This window comes from Botryllus schlosseri, chromosome 12 (assembly GCF_051294905.1).
Source record: "Botryllus schlosseri isolate E-star chromosome 12, Bs_hap1, whole genome shotgun sequence".
In the NCBI taxonomy this organism is placed as follows: Eukaryota; Metazoa; Chordata; class Ascidiacea; order Stolidobranchia; family Styelidae; genus Botryllus; species Botryllus schlosseri.
This window is the reverse complement of record NC_137247.1, coordinates 5,204,970-5,218,960: the sequence shown is the minus strand read 5'-3', so window position 1 is coordinate 5,218,960 and position 13,991 is coordinate 5,204,970. Positions and strand designations below refer to the sequence as shown.

The window sequence follows — 13,991 nt, the reverse complement described above, 5'->3', positions numbered from 1 at the left end:
TAATTCTGCAATAATTCAGAACCAAACTTTGAAGCTGTAATTCTAGTTCTAATCTCATTTGGAAAAGTTGAAAATTCTCACACTCCGTTAAATCTTTTTCCAGGATATGGTCATCGAAGAGCAGGTCCCCGACATTGGCACTCTCGGCATCAGCCTGCTCAAAACCGTTGAACCCCGACGGCCGTTGAAACCGGCGAGAACGCAGCGCAAGAAGGCGTCCAGTCAAAATCTGACGGAAGGCAGCGTCACTATATTGGTGTCTGTCGTACGGGCGTACAATCTGCCCACTCGCGACAGGCAGCAAATGCTGAACACCGGAAGTAAGTTCATAATACCCGAGCTAAATGTACCGTTAAAATATAATATTGGTTGACCATGACCGGAGATGGTCAAATTAGTCAGCGTTGCTACCTATTACACATGGCTAATAATTATGTCATGTTATTGACTTGTGTAATCTAACTTTAGAAGGTTGCTTGCGTACTTCGCTGCGTATCATTTCATCTTCCGACGGACCTGACTCAATCGCGTGCATAACTTTGACGTAACATGCAACAGCCTGTCTTGTATAGGCCTACGCACATAACAAGGATTTTTTGTAACCTTTCCAACAGATGTATTCTTATTGAACCAGATATAAATTTGAATGTATCTCTACTGTATATATCAATGAAGTTATAATATATCGTCGCTGGAAAACCAAACAGTCTTATGTCCATTTTTTGGAAATTTTGACTTTGACCATATAATTCCGACATAAACCGGTCAGTTTTGTTTTCAATTTTCCTTCAAAATTCACGTTCATGTGTCCACTTCACTAGTAGAGACTGGAAATCGCAGGGTCTATCATCATGACTAATACGTTACAAATATAGGCATATGAAAAATTCATTCAAAAACTACATTCATTTACTTTGTGTTACTGAAACAGGGGCTATTCCGACCTCTTGTTTGACAATTTCACTCAAAAAGCGATGTCAAAAATATGTAGCCTTGGCTTTGCTGTTAAGTAGCCTATAAGTTGAAGTACGGTAGCGTAAAGCATGGTAGTAGTCTGGGTTGTAACCAAGTCGCAAGGTTCCGAGTCACAAGTCAAATCTCACTTTTGTAATTTTGACTCAAGTCAAGTCGAGTCATTTTCAATTCACTGCCAAGTCACGTTCGAGCCCAAGTAATAATGTTCACTGTTCAGTTTTCACGTCAATCAGGCTCAACCCATTTTTTCAACTCTGCCAGAGCATGGCCTACTAAAAACAGTAGTAGGCCATGGCCAGAGTGATGTAGAATGGCTCGCATTCATAATATAGTAAATTTCCTCAGTCTTAACAGTTTCTGGCCCTATTTTTCAAGTATCAGGACTGATTGACGAAATACCAATCATGTGGTGACTTTACTATACGTTCAAGTTACAATGAAATGTCTGTCTTGGCCGTCCTAGTCTCGAGTCACGCACAAGGACTCGAGTACAAGTCGAGTCAATGCACCAAAAAATCGCAGCTCGAGTCATTACAACCTTGGCAGTAGTACCTACTGGTAGTGAAACCTACTGAGGACCGGTACTCCGTAAAAGTAGAAATACTTTGTTTGTTACTTACTACCCCTATTTCCACACTGGATTAAGACACGTTGGCAATCTGTTTTTAAGCGCCTATATCCTAACAGCCGTAGACCGATTGGCTGGCATGAATTTTTCGCGTTTCAGATCCTTTGACGCAGACTATTTTCGGAGGCAGCAACCAGCCCGCGCCCGAGACAGACTCGAGTCAAATCCACCTCTCGCCGTTTGTCTCGGTGAGCTTCCAGGGCAACGTGAAAGCCACGGGCGTCGCGGAAGGTCCGAATCCCAACTGGAACGAAGAAATTGTGGTATGTAAAAGCCTATATACTCGGCTAGAGTCAGAAGGACAGACACTTAGCACATTTCAAATTTAATACACCACGATAGGATACTGGTGCACAAAATGAGCACAAAATAACAAACCGTGAAACATGATATGCACACAAAACAATAAAATGATTATGAATATTTACTTCACATCTTGTTGTATGTGCGTCTTGACCGCTGACAACCCATGAGATTGGCTTGGAGAACTCCTGCCATTCATTTGAACGCCTGTTAAGGACTGCTGTGCTAATAATATTTTGGTTGGAGTTATTATACTTCTTCACACCTGGAGTAATAGTAATAGTAATAGTAATACTCTTTCCCCCTCGTTTCTGTAGTAGTGATCGACCCTCATTATGAAATAGCCGTGCTCGAGACACACAAAACTATTTTGTACGACGTGCAACTGGGGTTAATTTCTTTGTGGAAGAAAGACAGAAACTAGTACTGGTAATACCAGTAGGTCGAGGCAGGATTGTAACCAAGTCACAAGGTTCCGAGCCACAAGATCTATCTCACTTTTATTGTTTTGACTCGAGTCAAGTCGAGTCATTTTCAATGCACAACCGAGTCAAGTCCAAGTCAGTGAGTAGAGGTCGAGTCCGAGTCGTAATGTTGTGACTCGTGTCCGAGTCATTGTGTTCATGTTCAGTTTTGAGTTCAAGTCGGTTACACCCACTTTTTCAACTCTGCTCGAGTGATATAGAATGGCTCGCATTCATAATATCGTAATTTTCCTCAGTCCTAACAATTTCTGGCCGTATTTTCCAAGTATCAGGACTGATCGACGAAATACCGACCATGCGGTGACTTTACTATTCTTCGAAGGTACAATGAATGTCGGTTTGGCCATCCTAGTCTCGAGTCATATGACTTGGTTCGAGTCTTGCACAACTACTCGAGTACAAGTCGAGTCAATACACGAATTGACTCGAGTCGACATATTCTACGTATTTGAAAAAATGACTCGAGTCAAGTTGAGTCACCAAAAAATCGTGACTCGAGACGGACTCGAGTCGGGTCATTACAACCCTGGGCCGAGCTGATATCATATTGATGGATGGTACTTGGTCGTTATATCTTACGTACAGCATCATACATTACGTGTCTTGAGCAAACGAAAATAATAGAAAATCTGATGGTAATTACGATCAATTCTCTCCGACAGGTGCCGTTTTCCGCCCCCAGCAACGACTACAGCCCCGACAACATGCAAACGGTGGACGACATGTTATTTGTGCACGTTTTTGACAAGTGGGTGAATTTCTTTTCTTCGTACAACCAAATGCAAACGTTTTTAGGCTACTCACCCTTAAATTAAGGGTGGGCAATTATTTTCCCCGCCGGCCAAATGAAAAGCAGAAAATACGTTGGCGGGCCGGATCAAAAATTTTAACCATATTCTGCAGCGCATTGATTTCTTTTTCAAATTGGAAGTAGTGAGTGACATTGTTAATACATGCTGTTGAATGGATGTGTTGAATTTAAGTAATGAGGAAGGGACGGTTAGTTAACAAAAAAGAATAAATATTCACCGTCATAATTCAAAGCAAAGAGAGAGAGATAGATAGATGCATTTCGTCAACCGTTGACGCCAAAATGAATAGCACACTTACAAATATGCATTATTCAACAAAACAATAATTTGATATGAACTTAACTTATTCAACTTTCAAGTTTTCGCGAATTCAGTAATTCTAATTATCTTCTAATGTAAAAAAAAACACGACGCTATAATTCTAATCTAATCTGGAAAAACAATGTGTAGCTATAGTTCTAATTCCAGTTTAATTCGGGAAAGATGAAAATTTACAACAATACTTTATTTTTAAGAGTTGTGAGTGACGTGGCGGGGGATAATCGCGATCGTCACAACGTAGGCGAAGCGTCGGGGGCAGCCACCGGCGTGGTGTCCCACCGCATCCAGAATCACTGGCTGGGCACTTTGAAGATTCCGTTTTCCACGTTGTACCAGCGAGGAAAAATCGAAGGCACCTTCAAATTGAACATACCAGCGATGATGTTGGGATATTCGGCTAACAAGGCGGTAAGACATGTTTAGTAGTTCATTTTTCCTTTTTTTTGTTGGAATTCTGTTTATTGTGTCTATGAAGAGCTTCTTGGAGGTACAGAATTTTAATATACAATCGAATAATACATTTATATTGAAATTAACCCGAATATTTTCCGCTGACACTCGTCAGGGGTAATCGTCAGCAACTAGTAATGAATTGGAAGGAACATTTTGTGTCAGCAATCGTATTACCAAAATATGACGTCACCGGCATGAAATTTCGCGAAATCTTTCGTCTCAATAAATTTTATGCGATTTGATTGTTGATATACTATCTTCTTTTCAATTCTCTACTAGTTGCTGACGATTAGGCCTACCTCTTACAAGTGTCAGCCGAAATATTCAGGTTTATTTCAATATGAATATATTGTAACATATAATATATAATGTGTCTTATCAAGGTCCAATCGATATATCGATATAAATCTTGCTATCTTCGGCACCTTGTGCCGAGTTTTATGCCGTATGAAGATTAATGTAACGATTTCTCGTTTAATGGACGATTTCTGACGGTATTTTTATTATTTCACGGATATTTTTCAGGTGGATAGACAAGAAGAACAAAATATACAGGCATAATATTTCACATAGCTTGCTCGCTAAATCGCTGCATGTATCACATATTTCATGAGCTTATGAAATCTGAGCCTTATATTCATCGTGTAATTGTCACAGCTTGATACTAACAATTTGCATGATTCTGTACATCGGTAGTATCATGTTTAAGTTAACATTTGAGCATCGTATACTACCCAATTTCTATATTCGTCTTCAGTTAATTTGAAGTGTACACTATACATTCCATCTTATGATATGTTTACATTCATTACCTGTTCGCATGAACGACTATCCCTCTGTAATTTAATACCATCACATGTCTTAGCACTAGCTGCATATCAAATCGAAAAGATTGATATATGTTAAATCATTTTCATACCCCTACTACACAGTATTTTGGCTGCTAGATATATTGTACATGCTATATATATCTAGTTGAACTACTATCTTCTCCTGAAAAAGCTACAGTTACTAATCTGATGGGCAATTGAAGATAGTTGCACGTTGTATCGTACAGCCTAGAATAGTTTTCGCTTTCAGTTCTATTTCTCGTACCCCCTATTTAGTTTCAACGCAACCCCTGATAGTACCTGTAATAAAATCAAAAACGCCATTCACATGAAATTGCGCGAACAAAGTTGAATAAATCTGCCCGGAAATAATTCCTCTTTTTGTTGGTTTGCAAAATAATTTTGGACTTTAGATAGTTCCACAATGCATCTCGTAACCCCTGATTTGGTGTTTCTTACCCCAATGGGGTCCGTGGAGCCCTGGTGCGATCCCACAAGAATTCACATAACAATCCATTCCTTGAGGTAGATAATGTAATGCAATTATAATCGAGTTGCTAGCCTCGAAGATAATGGAATTCACAGATCCTCGGTCTGAATTCTTTCCTAAAACCCTAATCTAATTTGGTTTTGGACAAAATGTTTAATTCTTGGTCTATTCCAGTCCAAAGTATCGGGGCGAAGAGATCGCTTAAGCTCAATGCACTATTTTAAGTACACAATTGTACATGGTACAATTTTCTTTCCAATTCTCTACTAGTTGCTGACGATTACCCATGATGAGTGTCGGCAGAAGATATTCGGGTTCATTTCAATATGAAAGACTCTAATTACACACATCGAATGCATGGTGCAAAAAAGGATTTTTTCTATATTTTGTCATCGATTATTTTATTGCATCGTAGCAACCTCCGACGGACCCATACGCACTGATGCAAAATCAATTCCTTCGACCGCAAGATGGCTCGTATTTGACGATCTACGTCACGCTGGAGCCGCAGCTAGGCAAGCTGGAACCCGTGCCGCAAAAGTTCGAAACGCAGGAAGAACAGAAGCTGATCGACCAATCGATACGTTTCATGGAGGAATGCAAAAGGAAATTTCCCAACCGAAAAATCAAGACCACCGTCATCGACATTAAAGGGGAGAGCGTGTTTATCACCAGGTGAGGAGGCTAAATATGCACTTGTCTAGAATTTAGGAATTACTTCTAATTTTTACACTACTCAAGTGGGTTTGGGATATTTTCACGACATACTCAAGCGTTTATGTTTTAGATTACTTTCCCGTTTCCCTGTGGGAAAACTGCTACTTTTTACTCTTCCCTGGATTCTGGAAAGTAGGTTTGAAAGTTAAATTGTCATAAAACCGTGTGAAAAGCCACCGTATTACCTCAAGGGCGATTTTTTGACCTTGCAAAACTTCATTTTAACAAAATTTTGCCCTCATGTATGTAAATTAGGTGTTTTCGCATATAATGTTAGAATTGTAATACTTATCTTTATTTCTGGTTGGAACTGTCTGTCCTTACGGAGTAGTTTGGCCCGAAAAGACTTTTTGACTTGAAAACTTTTAAATGTTTACATGAAAAAACTTCATTTAACAAAATCTGGACCTATGAAGAATTCCAGTAGTTATTACGGTAGAAATTATTAAAATTTGTTGCAGTACAACGAAAGATATGGAGAAAGAACGTTCAACAGCAGCAGCTGTCGGCTGACAACACTGAAATTGTGCGTTCTGACAATGTTGTCTACATCACAATTTTTAATCATGCACTTCTTGATATAAGAACCAATGCCCATGGGGTCTTGCTTCAGTTAGGATATCGCGGTACGTGGAGCATAACACCATGTCGACCCATTTGTTTCATTTGAATGTTTATGATTCCCAGTGAGCAGACTATGGGCCGTCTACAACGGTAGGCCTATAAAGTAGGCTACAAGCTGTAAGACGTCAAATGATAAGTTCACGGACAGTGCAAACATCTACGATACAAACGAAATGCAGGTTGCGAAAAATTTGGCCTAACGCTACAATTTTGACAAGTATTTGACATAACGCTACAATTTTGACAAAATTTTGACTTTTTTCAACATATCAAAAAAAATCGCCCACTCATCAGTGACACTTAAATACTCGACCATAGTCTACGATTCGAAATCGAATCACTTTGTTACCCTGGAAATGACCAATACGACTGCCATATCACAGATACGTGAAACCTATCCCGCCGCCGTCCAGTCTTCTGTCGGGCGGTGAAAGTCAATCTCTCCAGACGTTAGAAAGACTAGCTCGTTACGTATCGCTGATACCGTTTGTATCGGACAACGTGATCTACGCCGGAACTTGCGATCTGTGGAGCACTTGCGATCAGGTGGGTTGCAAGTGATTTTAGCATGCTACACTTGGTCGTGTGTATTAGGGCTGTTCCAAAATAGCTTTTTTTTTGGATTCCGGGAATTCACTGATTAAATTGAAAGAAATCGGTAGAAGTGAAGTTATTGCAGTTGAAAATTTTGGACTCTCAAAAATAGCTCGGACTGTGGGTTATCGTAGTATTATCAGTGAAAAACTCGCTTCCGCGGGTTGGAATTGCGTCAAATTTGTTTTACATCGTTTTTGTAAACAACTCAACAATTTCATGGGGTTGACAGAAAGATGCGAAAAAAATATTTTGAATTTTTTTTAATAAATTCAAAATTTTCAAACTCCTGTGCTTTCACATCTACCGGTTGGAATCGATCCAAATGTGGTACGCAGCGTCTTTTGAGACGACCTAACAATTTAATTAGTGAATCCCTGGAATCTGGAACAAAAGTTATTTTTGAACAATCCCAATGTGTATTTATAGCCCCAAATCTAACCCTAACCCGGAAACCAGTATTTCCTATCTTTACTAACACGGCGTACGCTAATCTGCAAGGCTTCGGCAAACCCCAAATTTTCGTCGCAAAAACGAAACACAGAACACGGGTGCACAAAATCAACAGTGTTGAAAGAACACAAGTATTAAAACAACAAAACCAAAAGACGATATTCGAATCAATACTAGTCAGCCATCAAGTTTACCGGACCACGACCTGACATATCGATCTCGCCTTCTGGCACATGCCACCTCTTTTTGTCGCCTGTCCTTCTATATTATCTCATCTTACTTTTTATTCAGTGTGCATGCCTCCTTTTTACATCGCCTAGGCCCAGGTGGGTCTCTGATTCCAAAGGCTACTCCAAGTCGTATCGACACCTTCCTATCTTCTCATTGTATCGCATTCTTGTAGTGTATTGGAATGATGAAATTATTAAAAATAAATTGAATTGAAATAATGAATGATTATGCTGTATGAGTGAACTGCGTGTTTTAGCCTCCAGCAAATCCTTACACTTGATTGACGAACCCGTGGGAGTCGTATGAATATCCAAATGTAACCATTACCCTCAACTTAAACCGATCCCTATACCTAATCTCACCCTATATCTAAGTCTAACGCTAATTCTAATTTGTATGCTCTAGTAGCATGCTATTGTGTCGCGTGCTCTGCTCAGTGCTCATATGTCCACGGACCGATTAGGTGCTCCCGCGTTATCGTTATCTGTGTCGGTTAGAGTACGAGTACGACGCTTGTTTCAGTTTATGAGCATGCTGTGCGGGGATGAGGAGGAGCACGCGGTTTTGCTCTTGAATTTTTTCTTGCACGTCGGAGTAACAGCCTTTCTCGTCCTTGGCAACGCTATACCGGAAGGCGACACGGCGTACGTCTTGACTCACAAGCAAGGACAGGTGAGTGTGTCATTTTTACGTAGAGGTGGTCAAAGTAGGCAGATGTGGTAGAAGTAGTCAAATGCGTAAAAGGACTCGACTCGAGTCAATTTGTATACTGATTCGACTTGTACTCGGGCCATTGTGCATGACTCGAACCAAGTCGTAAGACTCGAGACTAGGACGGCCAAGACAGACATTTTGTTGTAACTTCGAAGAATAGTCAAGTCACCACATGATTAGTATTTCGTCTATCAGTTCTGATACTTGGAAAATAGGGCCAGAATCTGTTAGGACTGAAGAAAATTACGATATTATGAATGCGAGCCATTCTATATCGCTCGGGCAGAGTTGGAAAAAGGGGGTTGAACCATATTGAACTCGAAGCTGAGCAGTGAACCACAAAGACTTGGACTTGAGTCACAACACTATGACTCGGACTCGAACCTCTACTTACCGACTTGAACTCAGACTTGACTCTGTGGTGAATTGAAAATGACTCGAGTCAAACTGTAAAAGTGGAGTTGACTTGTGACTCGTGACCTTGCGACTTGGTTACAACCATGACCCTTACCTACTTTGTTTATTGACCATGTTCGATTTCAATCCAGGATTTCCTACTCTGGAACGCCAGCAACGGCGAGCATTACAAGAGCTCGGACAGCCTGTGTCCTCTGCAAAATGTGTACGCTCTGATAAACCAGGTTTGTGGCGTCCTAGCGTGTGTTTATTTTTGGGTAGCTGTGAGCGAATTTCTGAATATCCTCGTTCCGAATTATGTTTGACATTACACGATATACATATTAAAACTCTTCGATGGCCTTGAAATATTTGGACATCAAATCATAACTGGTAAGCTTAAACCGGTAAAGATAAGCACAATTTGTATGAATGCGATACTGTCTCCAATGATACGATTGTTTATATACAATGTCCTTTCCAATTCTCTACTAGTTACTGACGAGTGTCAGCTTAAAATATTTGGTCCTATTTCAATGTGAGTACAATATTCAATCGTCTTCAATCTGCGTGTGCCACACCTAGATTTATCTTCATGTCCCAGGTACATATTTACTAATAGAAAATTATATTCCCAGGAGTCATACTAACAAAGGGGTGGAACGAGGGGGGCAACAACGTTTTGGAGTTTTTCAATCAGACATTCTGATGTAATATCATTTTCAAAAAATCTGCCCCTCCCCCCCAAAAAAAATGAAATGAATGAAAAATTGAAAAACCATCGAAGACAAAATTATATAATGCCCGATTCCTATTCCCTTCCCCCAAATAAAAATAAAAACGCGCTTCCTCCCTCGAAAAAAATTGAAAAATAAATCAATAAAGCTGTCTTCCCCATTATCAGGCCAATATCTGATTCCACAAATAAATAATTAACATAAAAAAATAGCAAAATTCTCCCTCCCAAAAAAAAAAATTATGATAAAAAATAAATTTTTCATAGAATGTTTATTTGTCACACCAGTAAACAGGGAAAAATATTCATGACAAAATTGCAGTGTGGGCTAGTAGACGGCGAGGGGCCGTGAAGCCTTCAGAGTTGGTCGCCACCCTTACATAAATAAACAAAATTTATAAGGTGCACCCCCTCAACAATAAAAATAAAAAACGAAATAATGAAAATAAAATAGGACATTTTCATCCATGTTTCCGCCAATGGGAATGACTTAGTCATTGAAGTATTCTCCTCGTCACCAGGACAACATCTGGTTCAACATGCAAACGCACGACGCGCCGTCTCGAATGACCTTCAACGTCGCCGCGCCAGGCTGGAAGCCCCTGTTTCAATCGGCCGGCGCCACCCAGGGCCTGTCCTCTGTCCAGCCTGACGCGCTCGTCTACCCTGACACGGAGGTGGCTTACGTGCAGAGGCTGGAGGAAAAGATCGAGAGAGCGCTGAAGGACGCGATAATGGGCTGGAGGACGAGGCACGTCACTAGGTGGAACCGGTCATGCTCGTCCGCTCTCAAGCATTGTCTGGAAGGGATGGAGAAGGAACGGTGGGTCCGTGTTTGTGTTTTATGCTGTCTGGAAACGGACTTGTGTAAACTGCCAGTTTAGTTACTTGATAGTGATATAACTACTGGCTTTTTGAGTAGTTCTAGTTCTAGTCGCGAATTTTGAAGAGTAATTCTAGTTCTAGTTGCGGATTCTGAAAGTTGAGTAGTTCTAGTTCTGGTTGCGAATTTTGAAGAGTAATTCTAGTTCTAGTTGCGGATTCTGAAAGTTGAGTAGTTCTAGTTCTGGTTGCGAATTTTGAAGAGTAATTCTAGTTCTAGTTGCGGATTCTGAAAGTTGAGTAGTTCTAGTTCTGGTTGCGAATTTTGAAGAGTAATTCTAGTTCTAGTTGCGGATTCTGAAAGTTGAGTAGTTCTAGTTCTGGTTGCGAATTTTGAAGAGTAATTCTAGTTCTAGTTGCGGATTCTGAAAGTTGAGTAGTTCTAGTTCTAGTTGCGAATTTTGAAGAGTTGTTCTAGTTCTAGTTTCTGATTTTGGAAAGTTGAGTAGTTCTAGTTCTACCTTTGGTTTCTGATCTTGACAAACGAGTAGTTCTAGTTCTAGTTGCGGATTCTGAAAGTTGAGTAGTTCTAGTTCTACCTTTGGTTTCTGATCTTGACAAACGAGTAATTCTAGTTCTAGTTGCGGATTCTGAAAGTTGAGTAGTTCTAGTTCTAGTTGCGAATTTTGAAGAGTTGTTCTAGTTCTAGTTTCGGATTTTGGAAAGTAAGTAGTTCTAGTTCTACCTTTGGTTTCTGATCTTGACAAACGAGTAGTTCTAGTTCTAGTTGTGGATTCTAAAAATTGAGTAATTCTAGTTCTAGTTTCTGATTTTGGAAAGCGAGTAGTTCTAGTTCTAGTTTCAGTTGCGGATTATGAAAATTGAGTATTTCTAGTTCTAGTTCCTGATTCTGAAAAGTAAGTAGTTCTAGTTCTACCTTTGGTTTCTGATCTTGACAAACGAGTAGTTCTAGTTCTAGTTCTAGTTGTGGATTTTGAAAAATGAATACTTCTAGTTCTAGTTCTGCGGATTTTGAAAAGCGAGTAGTTCTAGTCCTAGTTGCGGATTCTGAAAATTGAGTAATTCTAGTTCTAGTTTCTGATTTTGGAAAGCGAGTAGTTCTAGTTCTAGTTTCAGTTGCGGATTATGAAAATTGAGTAGTTCTAGTTCCTGATTCTGAAAAGTAAGTAGTTCTAGTTCTACCTTTGGTTTCTGATCTTGACAAACGAGTAGTTCTAGTTCTAGTTCTAGTTGTGGATTTTGAAAAATGAATACTTCTAGTTCTAGTTCTGCGGATTTTGAAAAGCGAGTAGTTCTAGTTCTAGTTCTAGTTCTAGTTGTGGATTTTGAAAAATGAATACTTCTAGTTCTAGTTCTGCGGATTTTGAAAAGCGAGTAGTTCTAGTCCTAGTTGCGGATTCTGAAAATTGAGTATTTCTAGCTCTAGTTGCCGATATAAAAAGATGAGTAGTCCTACTTCTAGTTGTGGATGTTGAAAAGTGACTAGTTCTAGTTCTAGTTTCTGATTTTGAAAAGCGAGTGATTCTAGTTCTAGTTCCGAATTTTGAAAATTGAGTAGTTCTAGTTTCTGATTTTGAAAAGCGAGTGATTCTAGTTCTAGTTCCGAATTTTGAAAATTGAGTAGTTCTAGTTTCTGATTTTGAAAAGCGAGTGATTCTAGTTCTAGTTGCGGATTCTGAAAATTGAGTATTTCTAGTTCTAGTTCCTGATTCTGAAAAGCGAGTAGTTCTAGTTCTACCTCTGGTTTCTGATTTTGACAAACGAGTAGTTCTAGTTCTAGTTCTGGTTGTGGGTTTTGAAAAATGAGTACTTTTAGTTCTAGTTCAAGTTGCGGATTTTGAAAAGGGAGTAGTTCTAAAACATAAGCACTTGGGTAAGTAGTGCGTTAGTCCTCCGAAGAAGTAGAAGTAATGCCTTTCTGACCAGCGTGACGAGCGTGAATTTCCCGTCCCAGAAAATCAAGCCAGCGTGTAGCTGATGTCTTTTTCCGTGTCTAATTTATGATTTGTGACACTAGAAATCACCTTGAGCTGTCGCTGTTACGATTGCAGATACGGCACGGCTTCGGGCGGCGATCACAATCGAAGGTATTCGCGGGACGATCACGTGCAGCGCTTGCGCGAGCTGATTGGCGACGCGCGTTTCATCGGTTTTCCGATGGACATACCGTTCACGGACATAGAGGCCGTGGTGAAAGCAGTACGCAGCACCGAAGTGCATAAGATTCAGGACACCGACATTGAATTTGCGATTGCTGTGCACGTGCACCCGTACCCCGCTTCTGTGCTTTGCGTGTGGGTCTACTTAGCTGCTATCCATAGTAGACGACCGTATTGAAGTGTGAGATTACCGACTGTGAACCTGTGTCGGATTTTATATTGCAATGCAATTTGTTTTGTAGTGTATCTCGAATTTGACCGCATATGATCTCATGGCAGTATGAACGATGGGGAAAGTTCAGATATATACCTTTTATGCGACCACAAAGAATAGAAAGCCAGTTCTACAGGACTGCAAGATAATTTGGTATTCTTTGACCATACCTATTTCATTGCACTTTGTGCAAATGCTGTGTGTTGGTCTCTACTACACAGATATCTCATACCCACAATATGAGTATATTTGTACTTCATGTTTCATGTGGTTCGATACGACCAATCAGCTATTTGCGCTACTGTGTGGATGCTTTTAAGCTGTTTTATAGTGCAACGATATCATCAACTGTGAACTGATGTTGAATTTTATTTTGGAATACAATTGTCTTGTAAGCACTGTTACGGAATACTTGGTTGCGTAGCGTGGTCGTGGTAGATTGATATTTCTAGGCTTATATGCACTGAAGTCCGGACGCTTCCAAGCGGCATGTCCTGACTATCTATCCCTCTAAAGTCGATATTTGTATTTGAAAAAAGTAATTGATCATTGCGCTCCATACTCACTGGAGGTGATCTTGGTGAAAGATTGGGTCTGTTGACAGAAACCATTTGTTTCAGGACATGCAGCATACCCGGCTCATTAGCATACTCGGACTAGATCAGTGGTTCTCAACCTTTTTGACCTCGCGGCACCCTTCGAAAATGAAAAATAGTTCGCGGCACACCATCACAGTGGTTTTTCAACTTTTTTGGCTTACAGCACCTGCAAACTACCAGAATACTTATTATCACCCAATAGTAACGCCGACTAATGTGACCACATCTGCAGTCAATCCAAAATATTTCTGTACTTCCTTTCTTTTGAAATAAACTTCTCCATTTTAATATTTCTAAAAGTAAACTTTTGCAAGTAAACGTCCCTCGTATAGCTTACTAAGCCGTGATAAAAAACCGTCGTTTTCCTCGGGCCAGAATATCGTTCCTTCGTGATTACAACAAACAGGGCGTATT

The 13,991-nt window shown here is 40.0% G+C and overlaps 1 protein-coding gene across 3 annotated transcripts in view; it reads left to right on the top strand.

Annotated features, from left to right (window-relative positions):
• Positions 1-13,378, top strand: part of LOC145452783 (coiled-coil and C2 domain-containing protein 2A-like) — a 34,694-nt gene extending 21,316 nt beyond the window's left edge. For 2 of the 3 annotated variants that reach the window (XM_080330929.1, XM_080330928.1), the window contains exons 17-27: positions 104-320; positions 1,703-1,866; positions 3,054-3,139; positions 3,719-3,932; positions 4,503-4,532; positions 5,713-5,972; positions 7,022-7,184; positions 8,439-8,588; positions 9,179-9,271; positions 10,284-10,585; positions 12,657-13,378. In XM_080330929.1, the coding sequence (XP_080187055.1) occupies positions 104-320; positions 1,703-1,866; positions 3,054-3,139; positions 3,719-3,932; positions 4,503-4,532; positions 5,713-5,972; positions 7,022-7,184; positions 8,439-8,588; positions 9,179-9,271; positions 10,284-10,585; positions 12,657-12,942 (1,965 nt within the window). In that variant the 3' untranslated portion in view covers positions 12,943-13,378. The remainder of the gene's footprint in view (positions 1-103; positions 321-1,702; positions 1,867-3,053; positions 3,140-3,718; positions 3,933-4,502; positions 4,533-5,712; positions 5,973-7,021; positions 7,185-8,438; positions 8,589-9,178; positions 9,272-10,283; positions 10,586-12,656) is intronic. The other variant, XM_080330930.1, reaches the window with a different exon arrangement.
• The last annotated feature ends 613 nt before the right edge of the window (positions 13,379-13,991 follow it).